Genomic DNA, 23862 nt, shown 5'->3' with positions numbered 1-23862 from the left:
GAACAGGGATATTGCTTTCTTATCTCACTACATATGCTAATGTCATTCAATTCTTACATCTGTATTCTCATGAATCCTCCACAAAATAATCCTCTTTATTTTTCCTTTAAAACTTTGATCACCATCAACCCAATATTAATAGTACCATCCTAAACAGTGTTATATCCTTCAGAGCCCACTGACTTTAAAACTTTGATCACCATCAACCCAATATTAACAGTACCACCCTAAACAGAGTTATATCCTTCAGAGCCCATTGACTTTAACAGAATGATTTGACTCTGTTTAGGATGGCATTCTAAGTAGTAGAAAGTCCTACTGACTTCTCAGGGACAGATAGCAAAGTACATCAACAACTGAATCATGAGATCACACATTTCTTTACATGCAAGAGCTCCCAGATGATATGATATGGAACACGATTGTGATCACTCAAATACATTCAGTCAGATCAATTTAAGTTCATTATTCAGTTTTACTGCAGTGTGGCAGGCAAAGTTCAATCATTAGATCTGTGTGCAAGGGGTGTAAGGATGCAGGTAAGTAGGTCCCAAGAAAATAGATCCAGGTGGGCAGCCATGTTGGTCTGAAGCAATAGAACAAAGTAGGAGTCCAGAAGCACCTTTAGGACCAGTAAAGTTTTATTCAGAATGTAAGCTTTTGTGTGCATGCACATTTCTTCAGACGAGGTCCCAAGAAAGGCATTCTGAGAAGGAAAGAGACTCGGGTAGGTGAAAGTAATGTTAATTCATGAGATGAACAGTACTGGGAGACTTATGTTTATGTATGCCACTGACTTCTGGATAAAAAAAAATACACCTTCGCAAGACCTAGATGTTTTACAGTAGCAAGATCCTCTCTTTCACAATAATTCGCCCTTGAAAAGTACCAAAAACGTATATTTTACCAACTGCCTACAATAATTACCTTTCTTTGTCATTCTCATTTTGTATTCGCTTCAGGTGTCCTTCTGCTTTCTGCACACTTCTGCTATGATGATCAGCTTTTGCACAGAGGTAACTGATTTGACCCTTACTTTTACTTGAGGCCACTGAATAAAAAAGATGACACATATATATTTTTACACTTTGGCAATTTCACAGTGAGTGAATAATTGTGGAATAAAAGTTCTACAGATCCTGTGGAAGCACGGTGGCTAATTGGTTAGAGTGTTTGAACAGAAGAGAGGTGACCTGGTTTAAAACCTTCATCCACCCATGAAGTTCACTGGGTCGGTATGGGCCAGTCACTGTTCCTCAATTAACCAACATCACAGTACTGTTGTGAGGTTAAAATGCTGGAGGGGATAACACGATACTACTGTAGCAGGAATAAAAATGCAATAACTAATTCAAAAGCAAGAAATAACTTCAAAGTGGTCAGATCAAGTATTCATATTCTATCTCACTCTGTGTAATGTTTATGAAAATAGCACTAAATTCCAATAGGGATGAGTATGAACAAAATCCTGAACTGTGGTTCGAGCATGAACTGGGCCAGTTCGTGGTTCTCGAACCAGGGGTTTGGGAGAACATGAATCCTATGAACCCTCCCCAAACCTCATGAACCTCCATGGGAGCTTTATGAAGCTTGGGGAAGGCTTGTGCAGGCTCTGAATGCATTTAAATACCTTTGGAGCCCAACTGGAAGTAAGCGCCAAAATTCAAATGCTTTTGGAGTCCACTACCCTCCCTCCCAAGTGAGTTCCAAAGGCATTTAAATGCCTTCAGAGCTCACTAGGGATGGGACAAACCATGAACTGGATGAACCACAAACTGTTTTGTCCAATGGAAGAGTTCATTGGAGGATTGTGGTTTGTGAAAACCCTGATCCTCCAACAAACCTCTATTTTCCTAGTTCATGCCCATCCCTAGCTTCCTGCCATTTTGCTCCAGGTGAAAAACAGGAGCAAGCACATAGATATGGGGTAGGTGCACCCAGTGAACTTCTGCCTGCAGGATCCTGTGTTGGAGCTCATAGCCTAATTTCCTTTAGCAAGCTGAATGGTTATGGGCCAGGCTAAAGAGGTGTGGCCAAGGGAAATGGAGGTGAGACTGCTTCTCTCTGGCCTGTGCTGGTGAATATAAAGGCACTGGTCTGGGGAACATTTTACAGGGCTATGCAGGGGTGGGCTGTCTGTATGGCCCTAAAAAGGAGTTACCTTAAGAAGCTCTGGGGGGTTAGGTATACAGCAGCCACCTTCATAGCTAGCACATCAACCATGCCCCCAAGAGGTTGGTGCACAGGAGCTGCAGCTTCCATTGCTTATCTCCTTAATAAAAGGTAAAAAAGGAAGTCCACTGTGCAAGCACCAGTTGTTTCCGACTCTGGGGTGACGTTGCTTTCACAATGCTTTCATGGCAGTTTTTTTACGGGGTGGTTTGCCATTGCCTTCCCCAGTCATCTACACTTTCCCCCAGCAAGCTGGGTACTCATTTTACTGACCTTGGAAGGATGGAAGGCTAGGTCAACCTGAGCCAGCTACCTGAAACCAGCTTCTGCTGGGATTGAACTCAGGTCATGAGCAGAGAGTTTAGACTGTAGTACTGCAGCTTTACCATTCTGCGCCACGGGGCTATCTCCTTAATACCAGCTCTCTTTCTTTGTTTATCCTGAACAGATGTGTTGAGAAGCTCACTGACATAGTTGGGCTCTCAGCAGCAACCACTGTATCACAACCATGCCTCAATGAACTGCTCCCATGCGAAGACTTGTGGAATCTGTAATCAATAAAGCTGGGACCCAATTTTCCTCATTCTGGCATAGTCCTTTTCTCCCTTGCCTTCTTATTTGTCCCCATTCTGGGCACAACACTGTCCTTCCAAAGATACTAATACTAGAATTTGTTAGCTGTAAAGCTACTGAAAGAGAGAAAGAGGGAGGGAGAAAGGAAGATGTGAGGAAGGAAATGAATTATTTACCAGTCTAATGACATGTGATACAGAAAAGAACTTATACTGACAGAGACAAGATACAACAGGAGACTGAGCTGAGCCCTCAGGTGGAAAATGACTCTTGCAATTCAGACATGTCAAACATGGATTATTTCAGCAGTGTAATGACACCACAGTAATGCTTTCTATAAGAATACTAGATGTGGCTTTCCAACAAATCTGATGAGGCAGGACACTGAATAGCTTTCAGTTATAGTCCTTGACATTATGATGACTGAATAAGTTTTAATTTGATCCTCAAGCAACTTGCCAAGCAATGACAGTACAGAATATAAACAGTTTTAACTTTAAAAATAGATGGAATTTTAGCACGGCATCACGGACCTGTTAGTCAGCTTCTAGAAACTGCTGTATTTTGTGAAATGTGCCCTTCCTGCCTGTGATGCACCTTATTTTGTTTTATTGCTTTGTTTTTTACTGTATTGTTTTAAATTTAAATTGTAGGTTTTTTATTGTTCAATTTATGTTGTGATCTGCCCTGAGCCCATTATGGGAAAGGGAGGAATATAAGCCTACTAAATAAATAAACAAAATAAAATAGTCAGCCAGCTATCTCCTAAACGTATGAGGAATAATAGTTTTATTTGAAAATGCCTGTTGATGGGCAATATTTGGTGGGTACATTGCTCTTCCTGGATAGGTCTACCCAAACATTCCCACAAAAAATTGGAGTTCCAAAGGGTCATTAAAAACTATGTCTTTCAGCTTTCCCCATAATACAGTCTGAAAATATCTATTTATCTTGCAATCAAGGTTTGCCACAGGAGTATACCATTTGGCTTGCACACTCTATCTAGTAAGAAGGACAAGCTGGCTTCTCCAGAATGGAGAGAGGAAGACAGATTAAACACCACACCTCCACAGATCAGTTTGTAGTTGTATGTTAAAATAATTTTCACACTTGATATAACCATCTGCTCCAAGTTGCAAGTAGCAAAATCAAAGAAAATCTCACATGTGAACAGGATTGGACTCAGCAGTTAAGAGTTTCTTTACATGCTTTCCCTCTATCCTCTCACAGGAAAGATAAAGAACATGTGCTGATTTGGGCAATTAATGAATACTACGCAGGCCTGCTTCCTCCACCAACCCAGCGCTGTTCATGTAGTTGCTTGCTCTCTCAATTGTATTTGGCTCGTAGAATATACAGCCCATTTATTATTTCATTTCTTGTTGATTAAACTATGAAACTAAATTTAAGAATTCACAGGGGATTTTCACAAAATACATATCCTTGAATTTTTAATTGACTTTCAAGGGAAATAATTCTTCAGGTGAGCAAAAAATGGTTACAATATGGTCAGTGACCACGGTGTTATCCAAAGGCGTGATCTCAACAGTAATTCATGCTGATCAAACAGGCTTCATCCCTGGCAGGAAGATGGGCCAGAATATAAGATATTTACTTAACATCTTGGAATACTATCGTCAACACCCAGACAAACAGTTTGCAGGCATCATGTTAGATGCCGAAAAAGCCTTTGATAAGGTTAACTGGTCCTTCATATTCAAATCATTAAAGGCCATCGGATGTGGCGGAAAATTCATTAGCGTAAAAATCAATGGACATCTAACAGAAGCGATTGAAATCCAACAAGGTACAAGACAGGGGTGTCCATTATCACCACTTCTCTTTATCCTGACTCTCGAACCATTGATTAACAGCATACGTGATGACGAGGAAATTAAAGGGCTCAAAATTAAGGACAATAGCTATAAGATCCAAGCTTTTGCCGACGATGTTTTATTTGCAGTCGAAGATCCCTTACAGTCCATAGCCCAGCTCAAAAAGAGACTTCAACACTACAGTGTTGTATCTGGTTTTAAGGTAAATGCCACGAAAACGAAATTTATATCCCAAAATATGACAAAGGACCAAATAACCTATTTAGAAAAAGAATCTGGATTCCAGCACGAGAAGAAAGTTAAATATCTCGGCATATACGTTACTAACGATTTGAGATCTTTACAAAACGATAATTACGGCAAAGTTCTAAAAGAAATTCAAGAAGACCTGGCTAGGTGGAAAGACCTACAAATTTACCTATTAGGAAGAGTGGCCTCCATTAAAATGAATGTCTTACCTAGATTACTTTTCTTATTCCAAATGATCCCGATTTCATTACCTTCAAATTTTTTTCAGCAACTTAACAAGATCATCTCTATATTTATTTGGCAAAACAAAAAGCCTAGAATTAGACTTAAAACCTTACAAGATAGTAAGTTGAGAGGTGGCCTAGCCCTACCCGATTGGAGACTGTATTACCGCGCCTGCTGTTTAGTTTGGGTTAAGGAATGGTTCCTGCTTGAAAAGAAAAGACTTCTATCGTTGGAAGGCGATGACCTAACTCGAGGATGGCACTCATATTTGTGGTACCAGGCCCCCACAGGAAGTAATATATTTTTAAGACACGTGATAAGGAAGCCTATCTTTAAAGTATGGAATGAAGTAAAAAAAATATACTATACCAGCATACCTCATTGGGTATCCCCAGTTGAAGCCTCCGTATATCCTAATGTCTACAATTGGGATTTAAACTATAATTATGGAGTACTATTGGACAACACCCACAAACTTAAATTAGAGGATGAGAATCTCAAACTTGACTGGTGGACTAAAATGCAAGTTAATTCCAAATTTCAGGCTGATAAATTAGTGGGGTTTTACAGTAAACCTAATGAGTTAGATATGATCTTATTAGATGAAGGGAAACTTATCTCTAAGGTCTACAGTTGGCTTCTAAAGGAAAAAAATGCAGGACAATGTGGTTAAAGAGTGTTGGATTAATTGGCTTAAGGATTTTGGGTTCAATATCGAATTGAAGGAATGGGAGCAAATCTGGCGGCAAAATATTCAATTAACTAAATCAGCGATCTTCAAAGAAAACCTTTATAAAATGGCTTACCGTTGGTACCTGACTCCAGCTAGATTGGCAAAAATCTATACCAACTGTCCTAAGAAATGCTGGAAATGCAGCAGCACAAAAGGCACTCTCTTTCACATCTGGTGGCAATGCAAGTTTGCGAAAAAATTTTGGGCTCAAATCCATGATTGGTCTCAGAAAATTCTTAATTTAAGATTTGTTCATACACCCGAGCTCTATCTATTAAGTATAGTGAAAGAGAAAATATCAAAATCTTCCAAAAATTATTATTATATGTTATAACGGCGGCTAGGATACTATATGCCAAGTATTGGAAATCCCCCAAAATACCCGATAAGAATGAATTCCTATTTAAACTCTTAGAAGCTGCCGAATTGGATGTATTAACAACAAGACTAAGAGGGGGTGACCTACAGATGTGTAAAAAACCTTGGGATCCACTTTACTCATGGCTTAACGGAACGGGTTTCGATATGAGGAATTTGAAATTTAGTTATGATTAGGCCCCTCCGGCTCAGGGTGGTGGTGGTGTGGGGTTAGTGTTCTGTATATATGTATGTATTTGTACTTATTTTCGATTTTCTTTATCTGATGAGTATAAGATATAATGTTTGTTTTATTGTATGTACGTTCTACTTCGTTTGTTTAATAAATTTTTTGTATACGTGTAAAAAAACCAAAAACAATATGGTCAGTGACGTGTCATTATAATTAATAGACTTTGCCATTTCCCCCAGTTTTTCCTTCTTGGTACATTCTTGAGCACAGCGTGATCCTAGTCAGCCAAAAGACTGAGGTGTTTCTAGGTTTAAAAATGTCAAGAAAAAGAACTTATGGAATAGATTCACTGGCTTCAATTACATTAATTCAGCTAAACAGTTTTAGAATATTGCCATATTGATATGCTATTGATTTGAAACTACTAAGCAGTGATTCTGTACCTTGAAGAGCACACAAACAGAACACATTTTTTAAAAAAGGAATTCAAGCAGGTCAAAATAGATTAGTGACCAAGCCAAACAGTTGGTTCAATATAGTGGTTCATAACTGTGTCATTTAAAAGCAGCTAATTATTTCACAAGGCAATGAGTGTTTTGCTAGGTGAAGTGAAAATTTACATTTAAAGCAACTTTATTTTCAGTTTTAAGAATCCTCATTTTAGTAGCAACTAGTACTCATCTCTAATTCATACACAAAGTCTATTAAACATTAACTGAAAAGCTTTTGATTTCCCAAGTGGTGGTTAATTCAGGGATCAAACTTTGCCCTGGAATGAGCTTAAACTAATTTAAGTGCAAAATTTGAAAACCTTCACGCAACACTTGAGAGTGACAGGTGCCAGTCTTAGGGTATTATCATATCTGAACAGAAAAGCCAAACTGTGTCTTCCCCTTCCCAATTTGAACTAGAACTAGTTGTATTCTAATGACACACAGAGGAGGAAACTGGAAACAAAAACAGAACCCTTTTCTAGAATCTGCCACATTAAGTGGACTGCTTCATGTTGTTTCATAATAAAATAATGAAAAATGTTACGAAGATCACTATACTTGTATCACTGGGGTCTTTCCTCCAAGGGGCTCTGTTCAAAGCACATGGTCCTTTTCCTACTTTATCCTCACAATAAACTTAAGGCTAGGCTAAGAGACAGCTGGGTTAACCCAGAATCACCATGACACAGAAAGACCCTGAGTATTTGTACTCCATGCCTAATATTCTATCCCATACACATATGAACACATGAAGCTGCCTTATAGTGAATCATACCTTTGAACCATCAAAGTCAGTATGGTCTACTCAGACTGACAGTGGTTCTCAGGCTGAGGTCTTGCACATCACCTCCTACCTGATCCTTTTAACTGGAGTAGCTGGAGATTGAACCTGGGACCTTCTGCATGCTTGGCAGATGCTCTGCCACTGAGCCACAGCCCTTCCACACTTACTCATACCAGTGAAGATATTAATTTAGAAAATGTATATGCTACTTCTCAAAAGAACCTGCTCAAGGTGATGAATAATGTTCATATTATTCATGTTTCCATAATGCTTAGATTCTTTATTGCTTTTTTTCTGCTTTTTCTGACTAACTACAAGGATAAAGGAATTATTTAATTCATTCACAGCAGAGGCTGCCATTTTGAACTCACAGCAGTGAGAGTTGTCTAAAAGGTAAAGGTAGCCCCCCTGTGCAAGCACCAATCATTTCTGACTCTAGGGTGACACTGCATCACGACGTTTTCATGGCACTTTTTATGGGTGGTTTGCCATTGCTTTCCCCAGTCATCTATACTTTCTCCCCAGCAAGCTGCGTACTCATTTTACCGACCTTGGAAGGATGAGTCAATCTTGAGCCGGCTACCTGAACCCAGTTTCTGCCGGGATCGAACTCGGGTAATGAGCAGAGATCTCAGATTGCAGTACTGCAGCTTTACCACTCTGTGCCATGGTGCTCTTGAGAGTTGACTAGTAACATGCAACATTATAGCTTCTACTCATGAAGTTATATCCAGTACAAAAGTTCACAATAAAGTTGGCAGAGCAGATCTCTCTCCACCTTCCCCCAGTATTCTGCCTCTTGCCCTCCAAAATCACCCCTCAGTGACAAGGGACCCTTGTAAACAAATGTATGTGGGCTACAGTGAGGAGGATGATCACCTCCTTCCTCCATCTGTTGGCAGCTTGTAGGGATGGGAGAGAAAAGCAATTTTAACCAGTTGCCCTCTCTTCACTGCAGTCCCATATACTGTGGTACATTTGGTTTTATGAGGATCCCCAGAACCCTAGTGGGGACTTGTTTGGGGGGGCAGGGGTGAATGGGAACCAGGAGGCTGCTCAGAGTGGGAATGTGAAGATCTGTCTACCATGACCTTTCCTGAGCTTTTCTGCTGAATCCAACCAATGAAAAGCAAGTTAGATAACCTTTTTGCCACAAACAAGAAGTTGCCATGTGTGCCACAATAAAATACATGCTATGGTGGAGGATTCATAAGTAAGGGCCTCCTGCCATATACAATATTTATTCACATATATTCTACTCTTCCAAGTGCTGTAGCTGACTACTGAAATCAAACATTTTTAGGCTCAGCAAAACAAGTCAAGAAGCTCAGTTTCGCGGCCACTATTACCTTTAGCTTCGTTTTCACTATCCAGGACAATCTGAAATGATTCAGGAGCCAGTGCAAGGCCTGCATTCACTAACAAAGACCTTTTCTTCCTCACACTGTCTTTTGACGTTCCTTTCTTTGCCTATTCAAATGGACAAACAAACAATTATATGGTTGGCAGTTTAAGGGCCATTAGAAACCCTTTCTACAAGATCCTAAAGGTGGATAACAACAAGATTAAAATGTTAAAAATTAACTTTATTGGAAACAATTCAAACAGTTCATATGAGCCAATTGTAATCAAGTTATAGTAGATTTTATATAAAAGACTATTGTTATGTCTAAGAATTCCCTAAAATATGCGGTGGCTTTGGCTCATTTTATTAAACTTGCTATTCTCCAATAACATCTCTGGATGTTACCTGTTCAACCATCAACCATGCTTGGTCTTCTATGCGTTCTGGTGACTTGTACAAAATGGTATTTAAATTAAGTCGATGGAATGCCATTTTAAGGTATTCACTATACTGTCCATTGTTATCAAGATAAATGGCTTTCTGCAAATGTTCCAAGGCAGCCTCAATTATGTCTCCGTTTTCTTCTATGCGAGCAATTTCCATATGAACTTGACAGCGTAACAGAACTAGCGTGCTAGGAAACACAACCATAACCATTTTCAATTTAAATTATTTAAAACTTCTACACCTAGCTTTATATTTATGCAAGTTATAATACAATTATGATTTCTCCATACTAGAATTAGTTGAGTTTAAATACTAGAACTATTTCTCAAAGAGTTTTAGTAGTATGCATTTTACTATGACAAACCACAATTAAACTGAGATTTGCTGCAATGGACAGATTTGTTTGCTTTTCCTCACTTTTCCTGATAAAGGTTTCCTGATTTAAGAAACCTGCAAACAACTTCTAGTTCCTGGTAATATCTCAGCATAGGCATTGAGTCAAACTGGTATGTGTGTGTGTGGGGGGGGGGCAAAACAGCATCACCACACTGGCATGACACCTCTAGGATTCACTGAAACTCTATGGTAAAACCATAAACCATGGTGATGTGACATGATATCACTTCTGGGTATTTGCTGGAAGTGATGTGCCATTGATATGATGCCACTTTTCCAGGATTTCTCCCCACCCCCCATAGCTGCCCCACCAAGTGGCAGTACAAAGAGAATAGGGAGGCAGGGAGGTCTCGCTAAATTGGAATTTGTTTGCTCTCCCAGCCCTGCCTCCCAATTGTAGGAGCTTTCATTTGGATATTATGGTTTGTGGAAAACCAGAATCCTTAACTGCATGAAGGGAAAAGGAGGGAAGGTGAGGAGAGGAAAGGGGTGTGCAGGGGCACAATAAACTGTGTTTGTGCCTGTTGTATAAAATCTTAGTTTATTTACAGCTTGCCATGACACCTGAATGCAGCCATAATTTTCAAAGGATCCATGAAAATAACACAATGCATAATATCCAATTTCAGATGAATCTTTCAAGTCACACAGACAATCTATCAGAGACAGGCTATACTCTAGCAGTAAAGTCATGTTTTGCTTGTACATGGTCCAGGCTAAATTTCCGATATTTCAAGTTCAAAGAATTCCATGTAACCAGACTGACAAAAAAAATCTGCCTAACACACTAAAGGAGCTGTAGCCAATCACAAAATAGGAGTCAATTGCGCCTTTAAGACCAACTTAAAGGTACAATTGACTCCTATTTTGCTCTACTACTTCAGACCAACACGGTTGCCTATTTGGATCTTTATTCACAAGTTTATACACAGGTTACCTGGGCCTGTAAAACAACACATTAGAGTGCATACCTGTCAATCTCTTCTAGGATCTCAGCAATAGCAAGCAATGATTTTCGTACATGTTGTTGCAAGTTGTGTTGCAGCAACGGTAAGCAGAGATTCCACTGGGTAGCACAGACTGCCTGAATAACATTCCCGTTTTTCAGACGAATCGCACGAATTAAAATTAGATCCAGTTTCTGTATTACTTTTAGTTGAGCCTACAAGAATGAACAGGCCACTGTAACAATGCACAGTCAAAAGTATTAGATTCATATCATGCAGGGTAGCCTTTCGATCATCAAAAATCCTACTACATTGAGTTAGAAAAGATAACCATTTGTGCAACATCGAAGAATGTGGCTTAGAATGGGTAGGGTTCAGTATACTATCAGAGAGTTTATCAAGAACAAAATAGTCTCACACCTTGCTGAGTGGAAAGGGGTTCCTTCGACTTCCATTTTGATGCTATTTTGCTGCTGTGGAGATTAACTCTTGTCTTAAGCTAGGTATATTATGGTTGTCCCATAGATTTAAAACAATAATTTGGGGTATTAGAGGAACTCGATACCCTGTTAATAATTCTACATTAGCTAAAACTTCACGCCAAAACTCTTACCAGAGAACATTCTTTTTATGACTAGTGTAAAATATATTTTACAGTAATATGGCTATTAAGATTTTTTTGTAAGTTTTTCTTTAGATCTCTATAGTGTTTATATTATTTTGAATTGTTCAATAAACTTATTATTATTATTTTTGAAGTTCTCTCAACTCAATTCACAAGGTACCACATAACTGGGATAACATGTTCAGATGGACTGTCAAAAGAACCATGACAGCTCACTACAAGGCATAATTCCTGGTCTCTAGAAGCTGCCTTTGGAAACTCCACCCTCCTACCTGCCCCCTGGTAGCTAGACCCCAAATTCCAGCTAGAACATTTTTCTAGTTAGCCTATAGCCATGTTTGATACTTTAGAAAAAGGGATGAAGGAGGCTAACTCCTTTATGAAGCCTTACCAATTAAAGGAATACGAATTAAAGAACAACCATACCTCAACAACACTTTTAGAATAAGTTGCAATTTTATCTCCAAGCTTTTGGACTTCATAGTCACATTCCAAACATTCTAATTCAATTTGTTTTCCTTGGTCCTAATAACAGAAATAGAATCATATTAATCAGTGCAAATGATCACAGTTCAGTTCTGATGCTCTCAAATGTTTTCATTACTGAGTGCTTCATTTGTCATTCTAGGAACAAGGGGGCCACATGCACTCTCACAAGTTTTATTCCACACATCAGCAAAAGTATAAACAATATGAAAAATAGTATAAGCATTATGAAAAATAGCTGGGTAAGCATATGAGGTCAGCATTTCCATATTGCACAAGCACTCTAACCTAAAGCTGCATCACCACAATCTTGATGACCATCTGATGCATGTGAAGATTGCCCATTAACAGCTATTTGGGTAGGAGGCCTGCTGCCTTCACTTCGTAACTCTGCTGTAACTTAATATGTGTTTTAATATCAACACACTAAGGAGGTAGGGCAAGTAGTTCAAAGATGGGTACAGTCACCGTCTGTACCTCTTGCATTCCCACGCCAGCCACCGATCAGCACACCGGGCTTTGTGAAATGACAGGGGTATGTGGAATCATGACTGAATATAATATACCATGTTGTGGAAGAGATGTTATTTTCTTTGAAATAATAAACATTTTTATGGCCTGTTCACTAACCCAGCTCAAGATGCATGTCACAATTAGTTCCTGTGTGCAGTTCTGCACAGCATGAGCACAGCATGACCACAATTTTCCCATCTTTAAAACTATGAATGCCTCATTTAGGATTAAATTTTGATATATTCAAAGATGCATTCCCCTTACTTAGTAGTTGCAAATAATGTTTCTGGGGAGCAGTGCCTCCCATGGTCTCCGATAATAATTAACATGAGATAGCTCTGGTTGGTCAATATATTGTTTTCACTTTGGTACATGTTATTTCATGTACAAAAGGAAGTAAATGTACTACAGTAAGAACAACTTCCTAAAAAATACGGCAGTGAAGAAAGAACTAAAACTCACTTTAATCTTAAATTTCCTTAGGTCAGATAGGCATGAAAATGCAACAGGTACACAGCCTAATCTCAAAGAAAGGCGAGCCAATTCCATCAGCAAAGAAAATCTGCAAAAAGAGAAAGAAAAATAGAAACAATTAGAATAAAATTGCTAATGAATTTTATACACAAAACATATCAGAACTAGTGTGACATAGTGCTTAGAGTGATGGACTATGATCTAGAAAACCCTGGTTCATGTCCCCAGTCTTTCTGGTAACCACTGGTTTATCTCACACTCTGAATTTACCTTACAGGGTGGTTGTACAAAGTGAAATAGTGAATACGAAATAAAATCTGGTATGCGTGTTGTTGGGATTAGTGTTCCTTCTAAACTGAGTATGCCTTCCAAGCTGGAGATTTGGCACAAAGACAACGCATGAAAAACAACAACAGATTCCACATACAGAAATTAATGCTTAAAAATATTAGGGACTCTAATTATGTAAAACAATTAAAATTTATTCCAGAAAAATATAGGCTTCCATACAAGATAAAATACTCATAAAATCATACATACAGTCCTAAGAAAAGTAGAGAGAGAGATAGGGAAACACATGGGTAGACGAACAGGGTGATATTTACCGATCGTAGTCCTCAAGACGGCTCCAATGGTGATGATAGAGGACGGGGGAAATGGGACCCTCAACTGGCCAAGAATCGGGGATGGATCTAGACAGCGGAGATAGGGTACTGCTAGATTCACACCTGAGTGGAGTTGGGTCAGAGGTTAAATAGACTACCTTGGACCCTCAGGGGATGGGAGGTACTGTCACGGCTGGGGCCGGGTCAGGCAAAGTCCAGAGGCAGTCCGAGGTCTGTAGCCAGCAAGCAGGAGTGTCCGAGGTGCCAAATCCAAATCGCTGTGCAAGTATCGCAGGTCCGAGGTCCAGAAGCCGAGGTCAGGGAATCCAGAAGTCAAAAGCCAAAGTCAGGAATTCAGGAACCAAAGTCAAGCCGGAGTGGATGCTAGAACGTCAGGAAGATGACTAGTTGCTTCCACAAAGCCTCCTCCCAAAGCCCACAGCTATATAGCCCTCTGCTGGCTGTTGCCCATTTGGGCTAATTGCTGGCTCTGGGAGGCAGCCAGGATCCTGTTACAACTCAAGCATCCTTGCTCTTAGGAGGGTCAGAATCCTCTCAAAACTCAGGACTCAGGGAGCGTCTTGCTTGTGAGCGTGCCGCCCTCCTCCGATCCCTGAGGTCCTGACGGAGGCGGTCACGCACACGAGCCACCCGAGAGGGCGAGGCAGGGGGGCTGGGATCTTCTTCAGCAGGAGGCAGGGGTACTGGTGCAGGTGGCAGGGGTACAGTTTCCTTGGCAGACTCGTCTTCCTCTGCAGGGTCCCCAGCACCCATGACACTATCCCCCCCCCCAGGGCCCCCCTCCGTCGAGGGACCTGGGAGGTCGGGGTGGTCGTTGTGGAACTGTTGCACCAAGTCCGGGGCATGAAGATTGTCCACGGGCTCCCAAGACCGGTCTTCTGGGCCGTATCCCTCCCAGTCCACAAGGTACTGGAGGCCTCCGCGATGGTACCGGGAGTCCAGGATCTGGCGCACCTCGTATTCTTCCTCGTCATCCACCAACACCGGTGGTGGCGGCGGTGGGCAAGGAGGCCGAGCTGGGTCAGGGGGTGCAGCTGGAACAAGGAGGGAGCGATGGAACACAGGGTGAATGCGGAGGTGAGGTGGCAACTGGAGCCTGAAAGCGACGGGGTTTATTTGGTCCATGACGGGGTAGGGTCCGATGAACCGCGCATCCAGCTTGTGAGACCGACCAGGCCGGCGCAGGTAGCGTGTCGAGAGCCACACCTGATCCCCCGGCTGGACTGGGGGGCCTTCCTGCCTCTTCCGGTCCGCAGCCAGTTTATAGGCTTCCTTGGCCCGCTGTAGCTGCTCTCGGAGCAAGTCTTGGCTGGCGCGGAGTTCTTGCAGGTAGGCCTCGACGGCGGGGACATTCGTGGGTGGCAGGATCGCCGGGAAGAACCGAGGGTGGTAGCCGTAGGTTGCAGCAAACGGGGTCATTTGGGTAGACGAGTGGACCGCGTTGTTGTATGCAAACTCCGCTAGAGGCAACAGAGTGGTCCAGTCGTCCTGCTGGTAGCAGGTGTAGCAGCGGAGATATTGCTCTAGCGTGGCATTGGTGCGCTCTGTCTGACCATCTGTCTGCGGGTGGTAGGCTGAGGACAGGTGCACTCGAGTACCCAGGCTGGAATGGAGGGCTTGCCAGAACCGAGAGGAGAACTGGGGCCCCCGGTCTGAGATCAGGTGGGCTGGGAGTCCGTGCAGACGAAAGATGTGTTGCAGGTAGAGCTGAGCTGTCTCCTGAGCTGTGGGAAGTTTCGGGCACGGAATGAAGTGGGCCATCTTGGTAAATAGGTCGACGACCACCAAGATGCAAGTCTGACCTTTGGATCGTGGGAGTTCCGTGATGAAGTCCATCGAGATGGTATCCCAGGGTCCTGAGGGTGCGGGCAAGGGCTGTAACAACCCCGAGGGTTTGGCCGGGACGTCTTTGGCCCGCCGACAGACGTCACAGGAGCTGACATAACGGGCAACATCGGAGCGAACTCGTGGCCACCAGAATTCTCGCGTCAGCAAGTGGGTGGTCTTATGCTGTCCGAAGTGCCCGGCGGGCAACGAGTCGTGGGTCAGGCGTAGCACTTCTGCCCGTAAGGGCCCGGGTGGCACATAGAGGCGTTCGCGGTGTAGCAAGAGACCGCCTCGAGTCGTGAACTCGCCTGCCGAGTCATCTTGGAGGGCCTGGAGGTGTTGCTGGACCCAGGGATCGTTGGCCTGGCTAGCACGAATGTCCTCCACGAGTGTGGGTGTAGTGGAGGTGGCTGCAAACACTGAGGGCGGCAGGATGGGAGCAGCGGGCGCGGCCTCAGTTGAAGCAGGGGCGTATTCCGGTTTCCGGGAGAGTGCATCTGCTTTCCGGTTCTGGGTATGGGGGATGTAGGAGATCTGGAAGTCAAAGCGAGAGAAGAATAGGGACCACCGGATCTGGCGCTGGTTGAGACGGCGGGTGGTCTGGAGGTGCTCTAAGTTCCGGTGGTCGGTGAGCACTTGAACAGGGTGGCGAGCCCCTTCGAGGTAATGCCTCCAAACCTCAAAAGCCGCCTTGATTGCGAGCAGCTCTCTCTCCCAGATGGTGTAGTTCTTCTCCGCAGCGGTGAGCTGGCGCGAGTAATAGGCGCAGGGCTGGAGTGGCTGAGACGGCTTCTCGCGCTGGGACAGCACTGCTCCCAGGGCCACGTTGGAGGCATCAGCTTCCACCGTAAAGGGAAGCTGGGGGTCAGGGTATCTCAGGAGTGGCCCGGTGGCAAAACGGGTCTTCAGAGTGGAGAAGGCGTTATCGGCCTCTGGGGACCAGTGGAAAGGTTCTTTGGGGCGGAGTAGTTGAGTCAGGGGCGTGGTCAGAGATGCATAGGCCGGGATGAATTGCCGATAATAGTTGGCGAAACCAAGGAACCGCTGCAGGTCTTTGCGATTCTGAGGGGCCTGCCAGGTCAGGACCGCTTCCACTTTTTTCGGGTCCATGAGGATTCCCTGTGGTGACACAATGTGACCAAGGAACTCGACGGAGCGCAGGTCAAAGTCGCACTTCTCCAGCTTGGCGTAGAGGCCATGGGCTCGTAGGCGCTGCAGGACCTGGCGGACGTGCTCGGCGTGCTGGGCAGGATTGCGGGAGTAGATTAGGATGTCATCCAGGTATATGATCGCGAAGCGGTCGAGCAGGTCCCGGAATACATCATTCATGAACCTCTGGAAGACAGCGGGGGCGTTGGTCAATCCGAAGGGCATCACCAGGTGCTCGTACTGCCCGTATCGGGTCCCAAACGCGGTCTTCCATTCGTCTCCGGGCCGTATGCGCACCAAATTGTACGCTCCGCGGAGGTCCAGCTTGGTGTAGATTTGGGCCCCCTTTAAACGATCCAAGAGTTCAGGGATCAGTGGTAGAGGGTACCGGTCGCGGATGGTGATCTTGTTCAGGGCCCGGTAGTCATTGCACAGCCGGAGCTCCCCACTTTTCTTCTTCACGAAGAGGACTGGAGCAGACAGGGGAGAAGTTGAGGGTCGGATGAATCCGCGTTTCAGGTTCTTGTCCAGGTAGTCTCGCAAAGCTGCCAACTCAGGCTCCGACATTGGGTACAGACGCCCCACCGGGAGTGGTGCTCCAGGTACCAAATCAATGGCACAGTCATAGGGTCGGTGAGGGGGAAGCTGATCTGCTCCTGTCTCCTCAAAGACATCGGCGAAATCCGCATACTTCTGAGGGAGCTGAGGACCACCACTCGGGATGCCGGCTGCTAGAGTGGTGGGAGGAGTCAGATGGGGGCATGGGTCTCGGAAGCGTAGTTCCTGCTGGGCCCAGTCCACGAGGGGGTTGTGCAGCTTCAGCCAGGAAAGGCCTAGAATCAGCGGGAAGCGAGGCATGCGGGCGACATCAAACTGTAGCTGTTCTTGGTGCTGCTGGACGTGGAAGGTGATGGGACAGGTCTCCTGGGTGACGGGGCCAGAACGGAGGAGGCGCCCGTCAATAGCCTCCACCAGCGTTGGAGTCTCTTTTGGCTGCACTGGAATCTGGTGCTGCTTTACAAAGGCGGCATCTACGAAACAGTGGGCTGCTCCCGAGTCCAGCATGGCATACACGAACAGCCAGCGTCCATCGGGCAGACGGAGTTTGACTGGTAGCAGGAACGGGCCCGGGGTATCAGCCTGTTGTTCGGAGGACCCAGCTAGTCGCCCCAGGCTGGAGGGTCCACTTACGCCTGGGGCTGGCCTTTTGGCGGCGGTGGCAATGTAGGTCCGGGTATCCGATGTTTAGCAGGGCAGCCAGAGGCATAGTGGCCTGCCGTGCCGCAGTAGAGGCACAGGTTCTGCGTGCGGCGTCTGGCCTTTTCTTCTGGAGTCAGGCGGGGTCGAGCAGCTCCAAGCTGCATAGGCTCACCCTCGTCTCTGGTACTAGCTGGGGATGGGAGAGGAGCCAAGTGGCATGGCGCAGGGAGCTGGCGCCCTCGGGTCTTGGCTTGGCGGCGACTTTCCAGGCGGCCATCGATGCGGAGGCAGAGGGTGATAAGTTCCTGGAGCGTGGGGGGCCGCTCCACCCTGGCCAGTTCGTCCAGGACTTCCTCTGCCAACCCCTCGGTAAACTGGTCCATCTGAGCAGCCTCATTCCACGCCAAGTCTTGGGCCAGGAGCTTGAATTCGGTGGCATACTGAGCCACCGAGGACTGGCCTTGTTTCAGGGCCCTGATTTTCCGGTTGGCTGTGGCTGCTTGGACTGGGTTGGAGAAGGCAGCAGACAGGTGGGCCTCAAACCCCTGGTAATCAGTCAGTAGGGGAGAGGACCCAACCAGTAGGGGTGTGGCCCACTTGGCCGCCTGCCCCTTTAACAGACTAATGATAAAACACACCTTCGTCTTGTCATTGGAGAAGTCCCATGCTCTTAGTTCAAAGTACAGCTGACACTGTGCCAGGAAAGCAGGAAATTCTTCCACGGCACCCCCAAATCTGTCAGGTGGGGGAACTGGGCACTTGGCTGGAGCACTGGCCACAGGTTGTTGCTGCAAGTGCACTACTGCCTGTGTTAGCTGCTGTACCTGGGCTTGGAGCGCAGCCAGTAGTTCAGTGGTTTCACTTGCTTCAGCCTCCATCCTGTGGAGTGGGTGTTTGTCGGGTGGAAGCAATCTGTCACGGCTGGGGCCGGGTCAGGCAAAGTCCAGAGGCAGTCCGAGGTCTGTAGCCAGCAAGCAGGAGTGTCCGAGGTGCCAAATCCAAATCGCTGTGCAAGTATCGCAGGTCCGAGGTCCAGAAGCCGAGGTCAGGGAATCCAGAAGTCAAAAGCCAAAGTCAGGAATTCAGGAACCAAAGTCAAGCCGGAGTGGATGCTAGAACGTCAGGAAGATGACTAGTTGCTTCCACAAAGCCTCCTCCCAAAGCCCACAGCTATATAGCCCTCTGCTGGCTGTTGCCCATTTGGGCTAATTGCTGGCTCTGGGAGGCAGCCAGGATCCTGTTACAACTCAAGCATCCTTGCTCTTAGGAGGGTCAGAATCCTCTCAAAACTCAGGACTCAGGGAGCGTCTTGCTTGTGAGCGTGCCGCCCTCCTCCGATCCCTGAGGTCCTGACGGAGGCGGTCACGCACACGAGCCACCCGAGAGGGCGAGGCAGGGGGGCTGGGATCTTCTTCAGCAGGAGGCAGGGGTACTGGTGCAGGTGGCAGGGGTACAGTTTCCTTGGCAGACTCGTCTTCCTCTGCAGGGTCCCCAGCACCCATGACAGGTACGCGGGAGGAGAAAGGGGAGGCTCTGCAGTGACCATAAGGGCTGGACTTCTGCAGTAGCAAGTTAATTGGTGGCACCTAATTGGGTGCCCATATTTGACCAATGAACAAGCTTCGTCCAGGGGTACCTGGTTGAACTTTCAGGTTGCAATGGACCAGGGTGAGGCTCCAAAATGACAGCTGGGGAGAAGAATGGGAGAGATTACTGGGTGGGGAGATGCTTAAGACTATTTAACTTATCTAAAAGGGTGACAATAGAGAATCAAATCATTGCCTAGGTAACACCCGGTTTACACAAAGGAACTTGGCTCTGGCTGAAGATGGTCTTCCTCTTCTTTAGTCTTCTTCTTGGCACCAGTCTTTGTCCTGGGTTTCGTTGGACAAAGGCTTGGGTGGTCAGGCAGGATCCATGCCTGGATAAGCTTGATGGTTCCGTGAGTGGCTCACATTTGTTGCGTACGTGTGCCTTCCGCTGTCCTGAAATGGAGTCTTGGTACTGCTGGAAAATAGCTGGTGTTAGCCTCCCAAAGTGGATTCTATGGTCAAGGCTGAAAACCGTTTGGTCTGGATAGCTCCTAACGGTGCGCTTTTCTTCCGCTCCAAGATAGAGATGGCGTTAGCTCGAAGCGACTGGAAACCATCCGCTTTCCTTGCTGGCGCTCTTCCAGGAACAAGGGGCGCTGCTTTAGCGTTGTGGCTGTTAGTAGTCATAAGTCCTTTCCATTTTGGTAGGCAAACCCACGTCCTTCTGTCAGATCTGTGAGAGCTCTGTCTCCAGGCACTCTAGCACCCAGACGGCTGACTACAATGTTCTGGAAATTAGGGGCATTACTTACAACTACCAGTAACATGTACAATATATGTACATGGTAATTACAAATATATATATATTTATTTCACAAAAGTTTTAATTGTACCTTTTCCCACTTACGTATTTTTTTTAAAAAAATATTTATTTCTTACAAAAATTAAAAGATAGCCTTATAGTTGTGGGTGGGACCCCTATGTCTCCTGGCAACCAATATTTTTAGACCCAGTCCACCACTGAGCACATGTTAGGAAGTCACTCCACATCAGGACATGCTGCCACTGACCCTAATACAAGACATTTTGAGTTCCTCTCCATTTCTGCAGATCTCTATGAGCATATACTTACAAGGTATTCTGTATGAAGGAACAAAAGTCTCTGTAGTGCTGTATTTTTTTTACTAGATTGAAAAGGTTATATTAGGTAAGAGAATGAAGTACAACAATTTGCAGAAGTTGTTTGGCAGACAATTTGGTTCACTGTGATTGCCAGGCATTTAGAATTTTTGTGGACTGTCCACATTTGGGGATTTCATTCCATAGAATGTAGGACATTTATTTTTCTAAAGGCATAATTATGTGTCTTCACAAATTTCAGCCAGTTCTGCTGTCATTTTCAAAAATATAAATTTAAAAGAAAGGGGCTTCTAGAGCAAAAAAACCCCTCCAAAATGACACTGAAAAAGGTACATTGTTTTGTCTGCTATGCAGACTTTGAGAATTGAAACTGATATGGAAAATAATTTTGTTTAGTTTATTTTAAAAATGTCTATGCTGCCTCTCCAGAGAACCTGCTTGATGCTATAGTAACCATTAGACAGTAGCAGCTTGTTTTATAACTTTATTGAAATAATGCACCTAAGACTACACATGTTACAATACATCCCTTGAAGTCCTAAACCTCTGTCCTCACTGAGCAGCTGGACTCTCCATTATCTGCCAGATTAGATAGATGAAACCCCTACCCAGAGTAGTGAGCCTGAAAGGACACTAGCAGAAAGTTAGCAAAAGCAAAGGGCAAAAACTAAGGCATTAGGCGGATTTAGCTGTAACTCTAACTGTAGCATAAAATAAAATTTGAATTAAAAAACTGACAGATAATCACAGCTAGGGATGGCAGTCTCCAGGTGGGAGCTGAGGAGAGGTCAATACCCTGGCAAAAATGGATGTTTTCGAGAGTGATCTCTATGGCATTGTAACCCACCAAGGCTCCTGTTCCCCCAGACTCCATCCCCAACTCTCCAGGAGTTTTCTAAGCTGAAACTGGAAACTACAACAAGGTTCAATCACAGAGTCCATTAACAAAAGTGATCCCTAAATCACTCTTTCTCATTCCAAAGTAGTGCTGAAAGGAAACTCATAGACCAATTTCACACTAGGCTTGTTCTGGGATGGAGAACCCTTTTGCTACCGGAGCTTCGCTCTATTTTCACACAAGTTGCCCCAGAGCTGTCATCTGGTGCGCCGCTATTCCGCAGCAAGCGGAAACTGCTTCTCAGAGTATTCTGCGTGCTGCAGAATAGAGTTGAGCCAACTTGCAGCTCCAGGGCAACTTGTGAAACAGGAAAACGGAGTGAAGCCCCAGTGGCAAAAAAGCTACCCACCCTGGAACAAGCATAGTGCAAAATCGGTCATACTGTAGGTTGGATCCAGATTAAACAAAGAGTTTCTACTGATTCCTCCTTCCCACTAAAGACACCCCCCAAGTCATTCTTCAGAGTCTCCTATCCTTCATGAGCAGCATTTGGTGGAGATCAGTAGGCCGCAGTGAGAAGAAGGAACGAGGAGAGTTGTATCCACTGATGGAAAATTTAGTCTGAATCCAACCCATTGATTAGAAAATGTATAAGATTTTTTAAAAATAAACATTCACAAATGACATATCCTGTAGTAAAAAATGTTGTTAGCAACACTTCTGTGCAATGCTATTGGGATCAATATTTTTAAAACTGATTTTACTTTAGCTAAAACTAAAGCAGCATAGTAATAATCCTGCTGCATTGATCAAAATGGGCTCAATAAAGCATATATACAGCATTCATTGCTCAGAAACATTGCTTCCTGTCACTTTATCATTAGCCTGCTTTTTTTCACTGAAACTCAAGGTGGATCACGCAGTAGTAAGCAAAACAATCAGGTAACAAAAAACTTCCAATAAACAATGCAACAGGACTAGGATTGTAAAAATAAGGGGGGAATGCAGAAAGAAAAAAGTATCAGATACAATAAATTAAAAATAGTGCAGAAAATGGAATTACAAAAAGAGACAGAATTATAACTTTTCAGTTCAGCCTTCCCTCTTCAATGCAGGATCTGAGTTTAAAGCTTTCTAGGTCCTGGGTTGGCCAGTAGAATGAGTTATGTAGCATGGTGACAGAGAGCCAGTGTGATGTAATGTAGTAGTAACTCTGTTGGACTGGGAGCTGAGAGATCCAGGTTCATATTCCCACCCTGCCATGGAAATTTGCTGGGTGACCTTGGGTCTGTCACACACTCTCAGTCTATCCTACCTCATAGGCGTCTTGTGAGGACAAAATGAAGGACAGGAAAATTATGTAAACTGCTTTGGACCCCATTGGGGAAAAAAGGGTCTAAATGAAGTATATAAGGGAAGATGGGTGGAGAAAGAGGAAGCATGAAAATGCTGAATTCCAGGTACTCACAAAGAAGAAGGAGGAGCCCCTTTTAAGCACCAGGAAGGATTGTGCCCAATAGGCAAATGATAACTGATGGTTTGGTCCTGGCCACAATACATAACAATCATCAATATTGATCTTTTTATGTCCTCCTGACCTTGATAGCCCAGGAAAGCCTGATCTTATCAAATCTCAGAAGTTAAGCAAAGCTGATCTCTGGTAAGTACTTGGATGAGAGCCCTTCTTGGAATACCAGTAGATGAGAGGCAGGGGCAGGCTTCATTCAGTCTCTCTGAATATCCTCCATGCCCCCAGTAGGGATCAGTCATTAGACGTCACCATGAATTACAGGTGCACACGCGTGTACCCACACACACCAGTAGCCCCCCAATATTGATGTTTTTAAAACATGTAAACAGAGCTACCATAACTTTAACACATCACACTTACTTTTCAGTAGCACTTAGTTTCCTTCTATGCTCCTTCATATATTCATATATATGAGTCAACTCTGTACCAGCTGCTTCTGGAATCCCATTTGCATCGAACTCTCTGTAAGTTCATGGTATATGTAGATGATGATAATAATAATAATAATAATATTTTATTTATATCCCACCCTCCCCGCCGAAGCAGGCTCAGGGCGGCTAACAGCATTTCAATAGATGGTTAACAAATTAAGAAAAAAGTATTAACTGTTGAATGTGAATTCTGCACATTTCTCCTCCATTAAGGTGATCTATGAGCAGAATATTATTCATAACAAAAATAATTCAAATAATTATATTTTTCTTCCTCTAGTCAATGGGTCTACAAGCTTACTGAGCCCAAGGACACTTTCAGAATTCTGAGAATAGATAGTGAGCACCACTGTAAAATGGCTGCCACAGATGGCAATCACAAAATGGGTGCCACAGGGTGCTGAGCCAATTACTAATTGTTGGGAGGTTCCAAGTCAAGAATCCTCCTATGATGATGGGGTGCTCCTTCAGACACAGAGGGAATGCCTCCTAAGTTTTTCAGAAGTACCTCCTGCTCCAATGAGATGGAGGAAAGCCAGAAATGTCTTTTTACTTTGGGGAACAGATACTTTGCTGAAGAAGCAAATGGGTGAGAGCAAGTTGTTTATACATCTGGCCTTGCCTTAATGAAGCAATACAACTCAGATAAGAAAAAAAGGCTTTCATAAGTGGTGCCAAGTGAAGCTTAATAATAATAATAATAATACATTTTATTTATATCCCGCCCTCCCCGCTAGGGT

At 44.3% G+C, this 23862-nt stretch overlaps 1 protein-coding gene across 1 annotated transcript in view; it reads right to left on the bottom strand.

Moving 5' to 3' along the window:
- The window catches only part of CFAP46 (cilia and flagella associated protein 46), a 155736-nt gene that overhangs the window by 111917 nt on the left and 19957 nt on the right, over positions 1 to 23862 (bottom strand). Inside the window, exons 8-14 of the mRNA XM_060241376.1 lie at positions 23052 to 23153; positions 12837 to 12936; positions 11802 to 11900; positions 10775 to 10965; positions 9366 to 9594; positions 8965 to 9085; positions 928 to 1051 (exon numbers count right to left, since the gene is read on the bottom strand). Coding sequence (XP_060097359.1) covers positions 928 to 1051; positions 8965 to 9085; positions 9366 to 9594; positions 10775 to 10965; positions 11802 to 11900; positions 12837 to 12936; positions 23052 to 23153 — 966 coding nt within the window. The remainder of the gene's footprint in view (positions 1 to 927; positions 1052 to 8964; positions 9086 to 9365; positions 9595 to 10774; positions 10966 to 11801; positions 11901 to 12836; positions 12937 to 23051; positions 23154 to 23862) is intronic.

Source organism: Heteronotia binoei, chromosome 6 (assembly GCF_032191835.1).
Source record: "Heteronotia binoei isolate CCM8104 ecotype False Entrance Well chromosome 6, APGP_CSIRO_Hbin_v1, whole genome shotgun sequence".
Classification (NCBI taxonomy): Eukaryota; Metazoa; Chordata; class Lepidosauria; order Squamata; family Gekkonidae; genus Heteronotia; species Heteronotia binoei.
Note: the sequence above shows the minus strand (reverse complement) of the source record. Positions and strands in the feature narration are given on the sequence as shown.